This window comes from Mandrillus leucophaeus, unplaced genomic scaffold (genome assembly GCF_000951045.1).
Source record: "Mandrillus leucophaeus isolate KB7577 unplaced genomic scaffold, Mleu.le_1.0 Scaffold607, whole genome shotgun sequence".
Taxonomy (NCBI): domain Eukaryota; kingdom Metazoa; phylum Chordata; class Mammalia; order Primates; family Cercopithecidae; genus Mandrillus; species Mandrillus leucophaeus.
In genome coordinates, this window is record NW_012106553.1 from 756691 (window position 1) to 775076 (window position 18386).

Consider the following 18386-nt stretch of genomic DNA (forward strand, 5'->3'; position numbering starts at 1 on the left):
GTTTTATGATGGTAGCATAGCCAAAATATGAAAACCTAGCAAAAACATTTTAAAAAATGAAAATAACAGAGTAATATCCGTCATGAACACAGGCATAAAAATTATCCATAAAATATTAGCAAACTAAATCCACCAATGCATAAAAAGAATAACATGTCACAACCAAATGTGTTTATCTTAGGAATGAAAAGCTGACTTAATATTTGAAAATCTTAATAAAAATAAGACTTTCAAAAATTAGGCAAGCTGATGAAAAAATACATATGCATAAATAAATATGCAAATTCTAAAAAGCAAGACTAATAAATGGGGAGTAACTCAACCAGATATTGATACATAATATAAAGTTATAATAATTAAAACTATTTTGAGCTTTAAGAAACACAAATGGAATGGAATAGAGAATCCAGGTATAGAAATTCACAGAGGAAAGTACTACATTATAAAATAATACATATAAAATATTAAATATATGATATTGAGAAATCTAGCCTGTCATCTGTATAAAAATTAAAGTTGATTGCACACTTTCTTCTTTACTCAAGGCAAATTTTAGATGAAATATAAGTCCATTGTTAAAAGTAAAATAAAATTACTAGACAAAAACTTGGAAATTTACTTTATAATTATAGTATGGAGAAAGCTTTTCTCAAAAAGACATAAATTTAGAAGGCTTGAAAGAATGAGAAATTTGATACCTGTATTAGTTTGTTTCACACTGCTGGTAAAGACATACCCCAAACTGGGAACAAAAAGAGGTTTAACTGGACTTACAGTTTCACATGGCTGGGGAGGTCTCAGAATCATGGCAGGAGGTGAAAGGCACTTCTTACATGGTGGTGGCAAGAGAAAATGAGCAAGAAGCAAAAGCAGAAACCCCTGATAAACTCATCAAATCTCATGAGACTTATTCACTATCCCAAGAATAGCACTGGAAAGACCAGCCCCCATGATTCAATTACCTCCCCCTGGGTCCCTTCCACAACATGTGGGAATTCTGGGAGATAGAGTTCAAGTTGATATTTTGGTGGGGACACAACCAAACCATATCAATACCCCAAAACTAAAGGTCATGAAAAATAGCATAATAACATTAAAAGAGATATGACAAACTGGGAAAAATTTATTTGCAACATATAGGACAGAAAAAGATTTCAGTGCTCTAATACACAAATAGCTCTTACAAATCAATAAGAAAAAAATCAAACAAAAAAAAATACGGGATATAGTCATAAATAGGTAGTTCACTGAAAAATAAATAAAATGGCTTTCTAATCCAAGGATAAAAACACATACTGTTCTTCAAATTCTAGTGATGCAATTCAAACCTCAAATAGGAGACTTTTCTTTACTATCTCACTGGCAATGTAAAAAGGTTTTGGAACATTTGATATTGGTGTGGGTGTGTGGAAAAGATTGCCCTCACACTTTGTGAAAGTATTAATTGGTATCACCTGTCTGGAAGGCAATTTGACTATACTCATCAGTTAAAATTTACATGACTTTGACCTAAAAATTTCACTTCCAGGAATTCATTAATACATTACAGAAACAATTGCACATTTGTGCAAAGTATTGCAAGCAAGGATATTTGTAGCTGCACTTTGTAGTAGCAACAGTAAAAATAGATACACATCAATGAGGGACTGGCTAAATAGATCAAGCTTAAGATGTAATATTCTGCATTATTAAAAAACACTGAGATTGATCTATAGATGATTATATAAATCTCCAAAGTGTACCACTGGTAGATATTATAGCATGAGGCAGGACAGTTTATGACATGTGCTTTCATTAGGTAAAATAATACATAATAAATAAGTGTGTAGATATATACTTTTAAATGTGCATAAGCATATATACACAGAGAGACCTTGATATGGTTTGACTATGTCCCCACCTAAATCTCATCTTGAATTGTAACTCCCACAATTCCCATGTGTTGTGGGAGGAACCCAGTGGGAGGTGATTGAATTATGGGGGCAGGTCTTTCCTACACTCTTCTCATGATAGTGAATGAGTCTCATTAGGTCTGATGGTTTTAAAATGGGAGTTTCCCTGTGCAAGTTCTTCTCTTGTCTGTCACCATGTAAGACATGCCTTTCACCTTCCACCATGATTGTGAAGGCTTCCCAGCCACGTGGAACTGTAAGCCCAATAAACTTTTTTCTTTTGTAAATTACCCAATCTCAGGTATATTTTTATCAGCAGCGTTTAAATGGACTAATACAGACCTTTTTATTCTTTTATATTTATAGACTATTTATTTTAAAATACCCAAGAAACTGCTGACTATCACCCATGGAGAGAAGGCTGAAGAACCAAGGGTCTGGTGTAGAAGAGAGAGTTCCTGAAAATGAACATTTTTTGGAATATTTAAATATATATTTTACAATGTGTAATATTATTATTGAAAAAATCAACAATTTTAAAAGCTAATGAACTTAATAAATTAATCACTTTCTGCATCCATGAAAAGAGTAAGCAAAAATAAGTTTTTCATGTAATATGCATAGTGTAAGGAAAGTCAGTCACCTGATGAACTTGTGCTTTTTTCTGTATCTTGAAAATATTTCAGACCCTACTATGTGCTAGTCCTAATGCCAGTTGTTTAAAGGACAACAAAATCAATATTTGCCCTCAAGGAATTCACAGTTCATTGGGAAGACCACACATTCAGTCTTAGAGGAAGACTGTTGTTTCTCTGGCTTAGATCTAAAATGTTTAGTAAAGGCAGATGCCTCGAAGACCATGACAGGAACTTGCCCAATTCAGCATTCTCCTCTGTAGACCTCCCCAAGTCTCTTGGTAGTTGTCAACATCTGTGAAACAGTTGACACACCTCACCACCCCCATGTCACTGAGCTTCCAGGAATGATCCCAAGAGACATTTTATAAGAAGAGCGACTACCCATTTTGGTTCTATCCACTGAGCTTTACAGAATAATTTCAATTCCCAGAGGCATTCCACTTTTTAGCTACCTCTTTGGAATGTTCTTCCCCTTTGGTCCTTCTTTGGCTAACTCCTACCCAATATTAAATATTGGCTCAAGTGTTTCTTCTGAAAGTTTTCTCTGATTATCTGACACACAAATTCGGTCGAGTGCATTTTCCCCATGTTCCCACAGCTCTTTCTTTCTTATATTTAGCGATTTATTTGTCATGTCCTCATACTAAAATACAAATTTACTGATATGGTTTGGCTGTGTCCCTACCAAAATATCAACTTGAATTGTATCTCCCAGAATTCACATGTGTTGTGGGAGGGAACCAGGGGGAGGTAATTGAATCATGGGGGCCAGTTTTCCCATGCCAGTCTCGTGATAGTGAATGAGTCTCATGAGATTTGATGAGTTTAACAGAGGTTTCCGCTTTTCCTCCTTCTTCATTTTCTCTTGCTGTGGCCATATAAGCAGATCCTTTGCCTTCCTGCCATGATTTTGAGGCCTCCCCAGGCATGTGGAACTGTCAGTTCAATTAAACCTTTTTTTGTTCCCAGTTTGGGGTATGTCTTTATCGGCAGCGTGAAAACAAACAAATATATTTACTTAAGGTTGTACCCCTGGAGGCTGACATAGAGTAGGAACTGTAGTTTGATGATTTCAACTTTCATGATTTCACTATCCTCCCTTGGGTTCTCCCAGCTTACAGTGCCAAACTGAATTTTCAGGTTGTTTTCCCTGCATGTCCATCCCTGCTGCACCACTTCTTCAAGTCTAAGATATATACTCACTTGTCCAGGGACATCCCAGGGAAGGTAAAGTTGCCCAGGCAGATGCGATAGACAGCACTCAGAGGAATCCGCTGCAGCTGCACACAACTGAGCATGATGAAGTCATATTTGCAGATCAAGAGAGTCTTGTCCGTGACCAGCAGAATTCTCTCCTGCTCATTGTTCCAGTGGTCTATCCTATAGGAATCATCACAGCAAATAAAAATTGACGACATAGCCTGAGTCAAAAACAATGATATTCACATCTCTCCTAGCACAGAAAACAGTGACGTTTGATGAACTCAGAAGAGAGAGGGACTGAGAAATACCTAATACCACGCCACTACCCCACTCGGTCTGGTCCCATGACTAATGAAGGAGGAAAGGTGGAAGATGATGGAGAACTATTTCATCATCCCAGAGGTCAAAGATGGTTGATTATCCACGATGGAATCCATTAGGGGAATACCCAGTGTGTGTTGTGTTAGCAGTCAACTGACTCATACTTCCCCACATCTTCCCAGTCCTCTAGGAAACTTCATGGAGGACATCTTCCCTCATGGACACCAAAAATATCTCTCTGTTCTAGCTGAATCCGTACCACAAATTTACTCACCATGAACTAGCCTACGCTAATTTCCAAAGGTTGCATTGCTGACTGGAAGTATATTGGAGACTTGAACACAGGTCCACTGTCTTCCAAGTTATCTCATTCCTATTTGCAGCTCATCCTACCATATCCTTGTGGTAGAAATGTGAAACAAGAGAAGTGAGATTTTTATGAACCAGAGTAAAGTAGATAAGGAGATAAACTAGATAAGTGTTTACTGAATTAATTGGCCTCAGATGTGAGAGCCTTCCAGGACACACATGGAACATTCTGACTGAGAGTTCAGAATTTCTCCAACAGAGAGAACAGAAAGAAAAAAACAATAGCTTCTTGTTAAAAGAGAGTGAACATGGTTCATAATTCCCCCACACTGACAGTGCTTTTGCTGTCTGCTTACCATAGCCTTTAGGATACAGCACTTCGAGACTTATACTAGAATTGTTTTAGTACATGTTTTGTTTTTCCCTAAAAAACTGAAAAGGTTGATTGATGACCGATTCTTGTCTGAATCCTCACCACACAGAATCAATCTAATATGTAAATGGTATGGGCACCCCTTTCCCACCATTCTCCACACAGTAACCACAGTGTAATTCTTAACATACAAACTGAATGATGTCACTCCTCGTTCACCTTATTAAATAGCATCCCCTTGAGTTTAGGTTCATAACATGGACTACACGCCTGTATAATCCGGCCCCTACTCAGGGTCATCTCAGAGTAGGCTGAAAAGACTCACTGTTCAAGTCATGGTTCAAATGTCTTATTCAAAGAGGATTTCCTAAACTCTGTATAAACTTGGCCTTGTGGCATTTCCTCAAAGCAGACATCTTTTCCTCCTTGTGGCATTTATCACAGTTTGTAAGAAGAAATGAAGTATAAAATGCTTAGCAATGGGTACCAAGTGGACACTGACCAATCAGAATATACACCACAATACTGAAGATAGGGAAACGCTAATAAGTGCAAGCTGAGTAGGCTGAGTATCAACCCTGTGTGTGTGTATGCATGTGTGTGTGTGTATGTGTGTATGTGTGTGTTCCATGAAGGCAGAGACTGTGTCTGTTGGGCTATTCACTCCATCCCCATCGGTCAAATAGCCTGCACTAAATACATATCTATTGAGTGGATAAATAAGTTCCAGTTATCATCATTTTGGAAGCCTTTTGGTGGTGTGAGGATGGAGGTGGAAATCTGTAGCTTTATCACCTACTAACTCTGAAAATTGGACTTTTAACCTTTCTATGGCTCAGGTTCCATGTCTGTGAAATGAAGACAATACTAGTACTCACATCATCCCTTTGGGGAGAAGATTAAAAGAAATGATTCTCTGTTAGGGCTTTATAAATTAGCTGTTACTATTGCTGGAAGGCACCCGTGTCACTAAGTGACTTGGGTAACCCAATTATGTGCCACTTCACAGTGTAGTCTAATGACAGATAGGCAAGATGAAGTTAGGAGTTGAATCAATAGGAGGACATACAGGAGAAGATACAAAGGACACAAAAAGGGAGACAGAACTGAAAGAAAGAAGGAGAAGCAGAAAAAGGAAGAAAAGAAGAATGAGGTCATTAATTGAGGTCCTAGTATATGCCTGCCATTATATATTGATAAGTATTAGTTCTATATCTTACCACAACCCATTGAAGAAGGTTATGGCCAAAAACACTGAGCTAGATTACCCTAGTAAAGTTAGTGGTATTGTGAAAGGAGATGGCATAAAGTTTAAGAGAGCTGGTTTAAGTCTTGGTTCTATAGTTTCCATCCAGTGGATACTCACCTCCATACAGGGATACTCACCTCCTCCTCCTCCTCTGCTTTGAGAGAAAGAGGAAATTCTTGAGAATCTGCTTGACATTCTCAGTCTTAGTCAGAAAGAGATGAAGACTAAAATGTCTTATCAGATATCTACATAAACTTCCCTAAATAGATTGCATCTACTTAGCAGTAAGTTATAAGCTGCTGCCTAATAAACCAGACTTGTTTTAGTCTAAAAAAACTTCAGCTTTTGGTTGAATGGTTTTACTGAAAATGTCAGCACTCCATAATGAGATGTATTTTAAAAGGTAAAGGATTCAGAAAAAAAGGAGGATTCTTTTTAGGAATACAGAGTGCTATGCTCTGACACAAACTGCATAATTTACATGTCAGAAATATCTAAATTCAAGTAAACACACAGGCTTATACATAGTTTGGGGCTACCATCTCAAGTTCCTGGGTTGTATGTTTATTTATTTAGACATCAATCACAATTTTTCCCCTAAGAACTCATGGAGAACCATTAAATTGCATATTCCAAATATTAACAGCATTGAGCTTTAAGTGGCAATAACAACAAATATAGGAATAGGAATAAAAATGTACTGTGTTTGTACAGCTTAGAGAGGTTTACAAGGTCCTTGAATATCAACACTGTTCTTTAATCTTCACAAGAACCCTTTGGTCTAAATGTTATTATCCTTTTTTTGAAGACAAAGAAACTAAGGTCTACCGACCCTTAAAATGACTTGTTCAATGCTTTGCACCCAACAAACGGTGGTGCAGGGAGCTGACACAGGAACCGAGACACCATATTCAAGCCTAGTGTTTGCCTTCTCCTCAGTACTACCTACGTTTAAAAAGCGGACCCTTCAGTGTGGTGTGGAAACATGGTATAACCCATCTCCTCAAGAAGCTGATGTGATGAGACATACCATTCCCGGAATTGTTCCTTCTAGCAAACTTCTTCAAAACAACAATCAAGACTGTCTTTTTCCACCCTTGTCCTCTTTCAGTGTTCCTAGCTTGGGGAAGAACCCTTCCTCCATCCAGTTCTTCAAGCTAGAGACCTGGGAGTCATTCGGATTCACCATATTTCCTCACATTCCATGCCAAGTCCTACAAATTTTACTCCTAAGGTAAAGATGTCAACGCCACCCACCTCTCTCCATCTTCCACTTCACCATTCTAATTCAGTCTTTCATCATGTCCTGCCTAGATTATTGCAATCACTCTCGCACTAGGCTTGGGTTACTAGTCATCCAAACCTGATTCCCTTACGTATACTCCTGCTCCCTTCCAATCCCTTCACCCTACTGCAGTGAGGGGATTCTTTGGAATAAAAAAGCAAATCTCAATCTCATCTTTACTGCCCTACCCTGGTTTAAAACACTTCAACAGTTCTTGCTCTTCTGAGAAATGATCGAAACCCTTAACCTGGTCTAAAAGTTTCTGCAGGGCCAAGCTCTAACTACTTCTTCAATTCCCTCTCAGGGCAAGTCTCTCCACTCCATTTCCTTTATCTTCTTTCACATCCTTGTATTCACCATGCCCCCTCCAACTTAAAGGCCTTCATACATGTTGTTCCCTCTGCAGGCAATGTTGCTCAGGATCTCCACCTAGTTAACTCTGATAGAGCTGAGCTCCATTACCCTTTACTCCAGCAAACCTTCTCAAATCTCTGTGGCTACTTCTCTTCTTTCCGGTATACGCTTTCAGACCATGCATATGTCCCCCTTATGGTACTTATCTTGGATGCTATTTTATAGTTATTTCTATGATGACAGAATTCATGTCTGTCTCCTCTCCTATACTGTAAACTCTAAAAATACAAAGTCAGTTCTTAGCCTTGTGTCTCCAAGGTTGTGGTATCCAAAACATACTTCTGAAATGAATTACTAAAAAAACAAGCTATCCTTGCACTACACAACCTATATGCCTTGGTTCATTCTGTTTGGGGAACCCAACTTTCAGGTTTATACATTGAAATAGTACTCCACGAAATGACATATTTTCTGTCAATAAACAATCAGTAACATTGGGGAAATGTTCATGCCAAAATAGTGAGAAAGAGCAGGATATGGAACGTTACCTGTGGTATCCTTCCAATTTTGTATCAACAACAAAATCATCCACATATCAAAATGTTAACAGTGATTATTTGTGAGTGGTGGAATTCCAGGTGACTTTTATTACTTTTTATGCTTTTATTTGCCAGAGTTTAGTTTTTCTGACCACACACAAATTAAATTTTTTGATATGAGAGGAGAGGTATTTTTTAAATAAATTACCCGTCCTTAGGTTTTCAGCTTAAATGCTATCTATTCCGTGGAGCCTTACACTCACCTCCCCTATCCACAAGTGGCTAATATCTTTCCTCCCTTTAAATATGCACAAGGCCAGGCGTGGTGGCTCAGGCCTATAATCTCAACACTTCGGGAGGTCCAGGTGGGAGGCTCACTTGAGCCCAGGAGTCTGAGCCCAGCCTAGGCAACATAGGGAGACCTTGTCTGGACTAAAAGTAAAATAAATAAAAAAGTTAGCTGGGTGTGTTGGTCCACGGCTGTAGTCCCAGCTACCCGGGAGGCCGAGGTGGGAGGATCACTTCAGTCCTGGAGTTCGAGGTTGCAGCGAGCTATTATAGCACCACTGCACTCCAGCCTGGGGTACAAAATGAGACCCTGTCTCATTCAATCAATCAATCAATCAATCAATCAATCAATCTGCACATGCCTCTATCAGTGCTTCAGTTGTGGCCCTAATCACAGTTTTCTTTATATTACAGTGCTTTCTATCCTACCCATTTCTCCTCCCACGCATATTAAATGGATGCCCCTCTAGTGTAGAATCAGTGCTTTATTTTTATCTGTGTCTCCTCACTGTGCTCAGCAAAGAGTCCAAGAGAGAGCAGGGGCTCCACAAATGAGCAGGTCACAGAACGAAATATATAGAACCAGGAGATCCATTCCCTCTGTCGTGAGAGCCCGTCTTCCCTGGTGAAGGACTCTGTGCATCTCATCTAGTTGCCACTTTTCCTCAGCACCATTATCACTTCCCCAGTTGAGGAGGAGCCTAGGTTCTCCCCCAGATAAAAAAGGCACCTGAGAGCTCCGTGAGTCTTCAGTTTCCTGGGATGACAACAGTTTCACCAGCAGAGGGCAACAGTGAACTAGGAATCACAGGCTGGACCCATCCCGAGAGCTTCCAGTGTCCACACCCAGTTACTCAAATCATCACAGATGCCCTCCCAGTGGCCCCAGCCCCACACCCAGCAATACTTTCAGTTGCTCTTTTAAGGCTGTATCAAATTAGTTTGTGGTTTGGAAATAATTTCCTTTCAAGAAAGATTTTATTTTAATATTATTCTCTCTTTCTCTCTCCCTTTCTCTTGCGCGCGCGCGCACACACACACACACACACACACACATACATACATACACACACATACATACATACACACACACATACACACACACACACATACATACACACACACACACACACATACACACACACACACACACTCTCAGTAGAGGCATCTTCCTTGATATTAAATAGTTACTATTGCTGATTTACAAATCAACCTTCATGCACCTTCAAACCTCTTAGTCCAGCCCTTGGAAAGGTAGTATCTTAGCTAACCAGGAATCAGCAACCCGGGAGGAAAATACTGAATCATTCATTCCACACATACTCCCTGATCACCCACTGGGTTTCAGGCCCTGAAGAGGATCCAATTTTGTTTTGCTCTTCAAAAAACACACAGATGAAAAATGCATGGCATTAAAGCAAAGCAATTTCTCTCCCTCTGAGTTAAGTGGAGTCTTGAAAAACCTTTAGCTAAATAATCCACACATTCACATATTTTTCTTTCAGTCATTTGGTTACTCTTTCCCTGGGTCTTTCCAATTTGCTTAAAATAGAGGGCTCTCAAAGTAAACACAGGACACTAATAGAAACCCAATTGTCACCAACCTTCCTTGTTCCCAGGTTTCCTGACTTGTCTCCCTGGAGTTCACTTTTTCCCTGACTATCCCATGCAGCCCGTCACATACCAGGCTCTGTACTAATTACCAGGAACAGAGAGAATATCATACCACTATTAAGGAATATACAATCCTCGGAGATGTGAGGGGTAAATATGTAAGGAAGAGTAGTGTGGTGTAATGAGGCTTGACAATGGCAACTCAAGCCCACAGAAGCTGAACTCTGGTCTCCAGATTCCCAGCCTCTTGCCCAGAGGGTTTGCTACCCTAAGCATCTATTCAATGCCCTTGCAGAAGGTTCTCTTATCAACACTTCATTTCCTGCTGTTTGGTAAAAATCTCAGGGTTGGAAAAGCACAAGTAGCAAAGTACGAATGATTCTTTGAAATGTTCACAAGGAAAGGACTCAGGAGTATTTATTCATTTTGTTAACACTTCTTTAAGCTGCACTTAATATAAGACAGATAGAGTGTCCCCATAAAAGACAGGTAGGAAAGACCTGGAAACACCCATTTATGTGTCCCCTAAAAGATACTTTTTCTCTTTAGTAAGGAAAATCCTACCATGAGTTCCATCATATTGTTGCAGTTGATTACAGAAAAAAAAAAAAAAGTGGCCATTTTTTTTCTTCATAAAACAAAGGGCTTTGTAAGTTCTAAAAATTCAATAAAAATCGCAAACATTAAGTTTTAGTTGAAAGAGATACACACCCAAACACACACACACACACACACACCAGGTTTGACGCTTCTGAAATTTACATGTACTGAGGAATAATTCTGCCATGAATTTTTCTTAGATTATAACAACAGAAGCCTCCATAAGAGGGTCTTCTATAGATCAGGTATTGTGCTAGTAGCTATGTACATATCATCTCTTTTGATCTTCACCAACAATCCTGATAAATACAGATGAGCGCAAGATTCCTGAGCAGTGACGGGCTTTCTATCACACAGGTTTGGGGTTGGAAATGCAGCTCTGCCACTTACTAGCTGTACAATCTTGTAAAAGTTACTTATCCATTCTAAGATTTCGTTTTCATGTCTCCAACATGAAGATAATAATAGTATATTCCTCGTAGGACTGTTGTTAGGATAAAAGAGATATGACATACGGAGAATTTAATGCAATACAAAGCACACAAAAATATTCAAATATTGTTGGTTATTAATATGATGGTGATGATGATGAAGATTCTTCTACATCCCTTAAACACTTTGTATATTTATTGAATAACAAATGAGTTAATGAGGGGATGGGTGAAGTAAATCTACTTAAAGAGAAGTCCTCAAGCCTATAATAGTTTTCAGACATACAAAATATTTTCATTTTAATTTCCTAAAAAATTAAAAGAGAAGTCATTAATTCCACGTGTGTGTGTGCATACATATATATATATATGTTTTATAGGGGTGTGTGTGTATGAGAGAGAGAGAGAAAGAAAAAGAGAAAGGTTTCCGTCTGTTGGTTTTTCTGGCGTAACTAGTCTTATTTTTGTTATACTGCAAGTTACTACAAGTTATACTTAAGTTATTGTGACTTAAAATATAGACCATGCATTATATGTAAAGTTCCCTTTGCAGGCAGCTGTTGTGGAACACCTTAGAAGTCAGAACTTGGAACAGTTGGAAAAAAAGATCCAAACGGAAACTCATGAGAGTACCAGTTGAAGGAGTTATGCTACATTCATTTAGATACCCTGGCCAGAGAAGCCAACGAAGGAGGCAAATATGAGCCTCCATCAGAAGACACAGGGCAGCAGCTCAGGATTATATGAATAGCTGAAAAGTGAAGTTACTGATTTGCGATTGAACTCCTCACTGTGTGGCATAAAGAAAGCATTTCTTTAGAAAACCAATACCAAGTAATCAGGCCAGAAGTAATCCCCCTACTGATCCGATAAATATTAATTAATCCACTGTTGCACTCCAGGCACCAATGGTATAATGGTGAACAAAACAATCTCCTCTGGTGCTTACATTCTAGGAGGGGACACAGACAAAAGGAAACAGACCAGTCAATACAGAGACCTGGAGAAAAAGGAAATAGGGGAATACCCGGGAGAGCAGTATTCCAGGTAAAGTGAAACACTGTTGCAAAGTCCTTGAGATGGGATCCATGCAGGTCCACGAGACAGCAAGGAAGCCAGCATGACTGAGGCAAGAGAGCAAAGAGAATGGAGGGAGATTGGAGCAGAAGCCAGATCACATGCACAGACACAACACATTTTTTTTGCAATTTATGACTGTTTTTCACATGAAATGATTATGACCCCCCACTTTACAGATGGAACAACCAAGCCTGAATAAAGTGACATGGATGAGGTGACAGAGCCAAGGCCAGAATCCAGCTGACTGTCATCCCAGGCTACATACGTTCCATCAAGACGCTTTTCCCACTTGTTTTCCTTACAGGACCCGGCAATTTTGCTCTCTCTACTGCGCTACCATCAGTAAGAGGATATTTTAAAAACTACACAAAAGAAAAGAATCTGGACACATGCTCCTCCTTCTCTCTTTCCCACAAAACCGCTGAATAGCTCAGGTACTCTACAGCACACCAGGAGCTAGCAAGAGGCCCACCCCTGACCAGCCTTCTCCTCCTCCGAATTCACTTGAGGGGATTCACTTGATCAGAAGCCAAGGAAGCTGGCAGGAGAACAAGACCTCATTGTAAGGAGGCTGCAAGGAGGGAAGAACAGAGGGACAAGATAGAACAAATGTACACATCTTGCCACCTCCATTGTTTTATTATTTTAAGCAGGAGAGAGATCTGCCTACTGTAGTATTGTTCGTTACAGCTTGTATGGCAGAGGGGACACAGCCCAGATCAGGCAAACCCAAGATGAGGCAATATGCTGTAAAAATACTCTGAGGAATCCCACGGAAGCCCAGCCACTGTACAGTTGGGCTTCCTGGTACCTGGAAAGACACAAGGAGCAAAAGCTACTCTCTCAAGAGTAGTCTCTATCACGCTTCCTGTGTCTCTCTATACACCTCATGTTTCTCTTGACTGGTGCATGACTTCTACTACCATAAATATTCATTCCTCTTTACTTCCTTCTTGCCTGTGGCCTTTAATTGTTTCCTTAGTCCTGACTGTACATGAATTTTCAGATCTGCTCTCAAAACTAACTGTGGTATCTCTGTATCTCTCAGTTCAGATTCCCAAGATAGATAGTTTTGTTCACCGAGATCATTTCCTTAAGCTCTCCCTTTGGGTCACAGGCTGTCTAATGACTTAACCTCTCTTTGTCCAGTCGGCTATGGCCAAAGACTGAAGTTCCACCACAGAAAATAGGAACTGCCTTCCAGTTAAGAGCAGTTTATTCTTTTTAAGAATTGTTTTAGCTATTCTTTTTTTGGTCCTTCCACACACATTTTAAAATAAATGTGTCTATACCTACAAAAATATCTTGCTTAGATTTTGATAGGAATTGCGTTTGATTTGTATTTCAAATTCGAAGATAACTGACATCTTTACTATGTTGAGTCTTCCAATCTACAAACCCAGTATGCCTCTTCATTTATTTGGATCTTCTGTGATTTCTTTTATCAGCATTCTGTAGTTTTCAGCATACAAGTCCTATACATATTTGTGTGATTTGTACTTAAGTAATTCTTCTTTATTTTGCATGATTACAAATGTTATTGCATTTGTAATTTCAGCTTTTACTTCTTTATTGCTAGTATGTAAAAATATAACTGACTTATGGTGCTGATCTTATATTCTGAAAATTTGCTGAAATAATTTATTAGTTCTGGAAGGTTTTTTTGGTAGACGTCTTATAATTTTTTAAATAGATTATCATGTCATACACAAATAGAGATAGTTAATATTTTTCCTTTCTGATTTGTATGCATTTTATTTTATTTTTGCCTTATTGTGCTGGCAAATATTTCTAGTATTACATTGAATTACTAGAGTATTCAATGTCGTGAGAATGAATACCCTTTCTTTGTCCCAAGTCTTAGGGGGGAACCATTAGACATTTCCCAACAACATGATGTTACCTATAGATTTTATGCAAATTTTTCTATTAAATAGAGGAAAGTTTTCCTCTTTTTTGGTTTTATCATGAGTGGGTGCTGAGTTTTGTCAAATACTTTCTCTGCATCCTTTGATATGATGATATGATTTACCTGCTTTGACCTGTTAATATGGTTGATTATATTGACTGATTTTCCAAACTGAACCTGCCTTGCATGCCTAGAATATACTCACTTTTTACACCAATTTTTTTTAAAAAAATTACTGTGTTATATTTGCTATTATTTTAAGAATTTTTGCATCTATAGTCATGAGGAATACTGATCTATAGTTTTATTTTTGTACTCTTTTGGTATCAGGTTATAGTGGCTTCACAGAATAAGTTGGGAGTATTTCCTTCTGCTTTATTTTCTGGGAAAAAAAAGTAAATTAATGTTCATCTGCTGTAAATATTTCATGGAATTCTGAGCCTAAAATTTTCCTTTAGAGGAATTGTTGTTGTTGTTGTTGTTGTTGAGACGGAGTCTCGCTCTGTCGCCCAGGCTGGGGTGCAGTGGCCGGATCTCAGCTCACTGCAAGCTCCGCCTCCCGGGTTCACGCCATTCTCCTGCCTCAGCCTCCGGAGTAGCTGGGACTACAGGCGCCGCTACCACGCCCGGCTGATTTTTTGTATTTTAGTAGAGACGGGGTTTCACCGTGTTGTCCACGCTGGTTGCGAACTCCTGAGCTCTGGCAATCCTCCCGCCTCGGCCTCTCAAAGATTATAGGCGTGAGCCACTGCGCCTGGCCCAGAAATCTTTAATTATAAATTAAATTTCGTAATTTTAGGGCCAGGGTCTCTCTGGCACCCTGGCTGGAGACCAGTGGCGTGATCATAGTTTTACAGTTTTTTATTTATTATTTATTTTTCTACAAATCACACACAAAAAAGTTCACTGAAATCAACATTTGAAAGAACGCTGATGTGTTACAACTTTACATTGATTGCATTTTTTAAGTTACAGTGTAAGAAGTGTGTAGTAACAACTTGTATCAAAACAGTAGATAAAGAAGCTTCTGTCTACTTCTTCACAGTGAGGGCTACAACTGAGTCAATCTCAAGGTAAGAGGCAAAAACATGACAGCTCCAAAGCACCCAGCGTGACTTTTGAGAAAAGAAAAATTCAGTTCAGGGGCTAAAACCGCCCACACTGAGCAAAGCCCTGTGCCAGGGACAGAAGAGCAGCTGCCGCGGCCCTGCCTGTACAGCAGTCCTGCTTCCTCTTCCAGGAACTCTGGTGGGAAAGGCGGGGGAGATGCTCACCAATTACCCTGCTATGGAACTGAGGCCTGACACCAGGACAGGGCTACAGATAGACAATCCCAAACTCCTGGGCTCAGGCGATCCTCCTGCCTTAGCCTCGTGAGTAGCTGGGACCACAGGCGTGAACCACTGTGTGCCTGGCTAATTGTGTGTGTGTGTGAAGACAGGGTCTCCCTATGTTGCCTAGGCTAGTATCCTGGGCTCAAATGATCTCCCCTGCCCCTGCCTTTAGTCTCCTGAGTTATTCAATTTCCCAATTGTTACAGGGCTATTCAGTTTTTTTTTTCTTTCATGTTGAGTGAGTAGTAATAGTTTGTGTTTTGAGAAACTGGTTCATTTCATCTGAGTTGTCAAATCAATATGTGTAGAATTGTTAGTTATAATCCCCGATTGTCTCTTTAACATTTGCAGTGTCTGTAATGATATGTTGTGATATCCCCTGTTTCATTCCTGATATTGGTAATATTAGTAACTTGTGTCTCCTCTTTTCTCTTTCCTTTTTTTTTTGTCAGCCTGCTAGATGCTTTCCATTTTATTGACCCTTTCAGAGAGCCAAATTTTTGTTTTGTTAATTTTTTCTATAGTTCTTTTGTTTTTTTGTTTTGTTTTGTTTTGTTTAATTTTTTCATTGATTGCTATTCTTATCTAAGTTATTTACTTTCTTCTACTCATTTTGGGATTGTTTGCTCTTCTTTTTCTAGTTCCTTGAAGCAGGAGCTTAGGTTGTTGATTTGAGACTTTCCCTTAAATAATATGTACACTTTTCTTTAGTGCTATAAATTTCACTTTCAGCACTGTTTTCGCTGCATCCCACACATTTTGATAAGTTGTATTTTTTCTTCATTCAGTTTATTGTACTTTTTATTTCCTTTGAGATTCCCTTTTTGATCACTGAATTATTTAGAAATATGTTTAATTTCCGAGTGTTTGGACATTTTTCTATTTTTTTAATTATTTAATTCTAGTTTGACTCCATTGTAGTCTGAGAACATACTCTGTATGATTTTAATTCTTTCAAATTTGTTGAGTTTTGTTCTGTGGCTAAGGATATGGTAGCTCTTGCATAAGCAAAATATTCCATCAGCATCCATATGTAATGTAGATGATTAAAAAGAATGTGCATTCTGCTGTTATTGAATGAATTGTTCCATAAATATCAATTAGGTCCAGCTGATTGATGGTGTTGTTGAGTTCTTCTAAATCTTTCCTGATCTTCTGTCTAGCGGTGATACCAATTAATGAGAGAATAGTGTTGAAGTCTCAAACTATAATTATGGATTTGTCTATTTCTCATTTCTGTTCTATCAGTTTTTATTTTACATACTTTTCAACTCTATTGCTTGGTACCTTCACATTTAGAATTGCTATATCTTCTTGGTGGATTGTCTCTTTTATCATTAGATAATATCCTTCCCTGTCCCTGGTAATTTTCTTTACTTAGCATTCTACATTTTTAATTAATTCACATAGCAAAGCATTTCTGAAACCACAGCAACTCTTGGACTGTGCAGTTCTGTCCCCTGAACAGACCATTGGAAGCACAGCCTTCCTTCTCTTCACCCTTCCTGCTCTACTTGCTGTTCTTAAACCCACCCTACCTTGCCTACAGGACTTTTTGGCACAACCTAGGAAACCCCTTAGAGAGAAGAAAATGCACTGTTTGTAAATCAAGCAGCATGTTTACTCCTAACAGGCTATCAAAGTTGTTTGTATAACTGCTGTTAAAATGGTCTAAAAGTGTTGATAGCCTCACTATTAAGACCGAGGTCTTGTTTGCTTTAAGGAAACACACTGTCAGGCTCCTAAATAATGAAGACTATGCTTAAATTATTGAGCAATTATTTCCAGAGCCTAATGCATTTCTAACAATGTCAACACCCTACTTGATATCCTTCAGTACCTTAAGACAGAATGCCTATAGTGGCCATGAAGGCAACATAAAAGCAATGGTGTGCTGTCAATATTACACAAGTTCGAAAATAATCATAATAATAATGTCTAGACTTTATTACCTTGGTATAAATAACTGTCATAACTGATTTCAAGACACCAAGGTGAGGTTCCTGAACAAGAAGTTGGAAGAGACACTCACAGATGGCTCTCATGAAGGGCTGAGAGCTGGTTTCCACACACCATTGCACACTGCATTAGAGAATAAAGAGGGGCTGGTGTAAGGCAATGGGCAGTGGCAATGTGTTGGCAAGCTGGGAGCACACAGCCTTCCTGAAGACATTCAAAATTAGATTTAAAAAAACATGGAGCAGAGTGGAAATGGCCTATGGATCCCCAGTTTGTGACTCCAGAAGAGAATATGATCCAGACTCCTTGGACTAGCATTCAGAATTTCTTTACGTTCTCATTCTTTCCTATTTTTCTAGCTTGTTTCTAGTTCTCTCACTCTTGCTCGCTATAATCCGGTCACATTGAACTGTTTGTGATTCCCTGAGCCCGTCTCTGTTACTCTGCACGTATTCTTCTCTTTTCGGGAATGTTTTTGTTGTTCTTGTTGTTGTTGTTTGAGACGGAGTCTCGGAGTCTCGCTCTGTCACCAGGCTGGAGAGCAGGGGTGTGATCTCCACTCAGTGCAACCTCCGCCTCCCGGGTTCAAGCGATTCTCCTGCCTCAGCCTCCTGAGTAGCTGGAACTACAGGCCCCAGCCACCATGCCCAGCTAATTTATGTATTTTTAGTAGAGACAGGGTTTCACCATGTTGGCCAGGATTGTCTCAATCTCTTGACCTCATGATCCGCCCACCTTGGCCTCCCAAAGTGCTGGGATTACAGGTGTGAGCCACCGCGTCTGGCCTTCCAGGAATGTTTTATACCATCACTTCTTTTGGAAATCCCTTCTCCTTTTAAAATCTTGATGTCTTCTTTATCTAATGTAACAATACACAGTGAGTTTTATGTTCCCATGGAATCATTTGTAGGGCCATATATCAGCATGTATCATATTCTGTTGTGACTTTGTTTACATGTCTTTCTTTCTCACAAGACTGAGAACTCCTTGAGGATAGAAAATGTGACT

The 18386-nt window shown here is 39.1% G+C and overlaps 1 protein-coding gene across 1 annotated transcript in view; it reads right to left on the reverse strand.

The window, feature by feature from the left end:
* Positions 1 to 18386, reverse strand: part of TPRG1 (tumor protein p63 regulated 1) — a 172279-nt gene that overhangs the window by 93169 nt on the left and 60724 nt on the right. The window contains exon 4 of the mRNA XM_011999877.1: positions 3734 to 3910. Within this exon, the coding sequence (XP_011855267.1) occupies positions 3734 to 3910 (177 nt within the window). The remainder of the gene's footprint in view (positions 1 to 3733; positions 3911 to 18386) is intronic.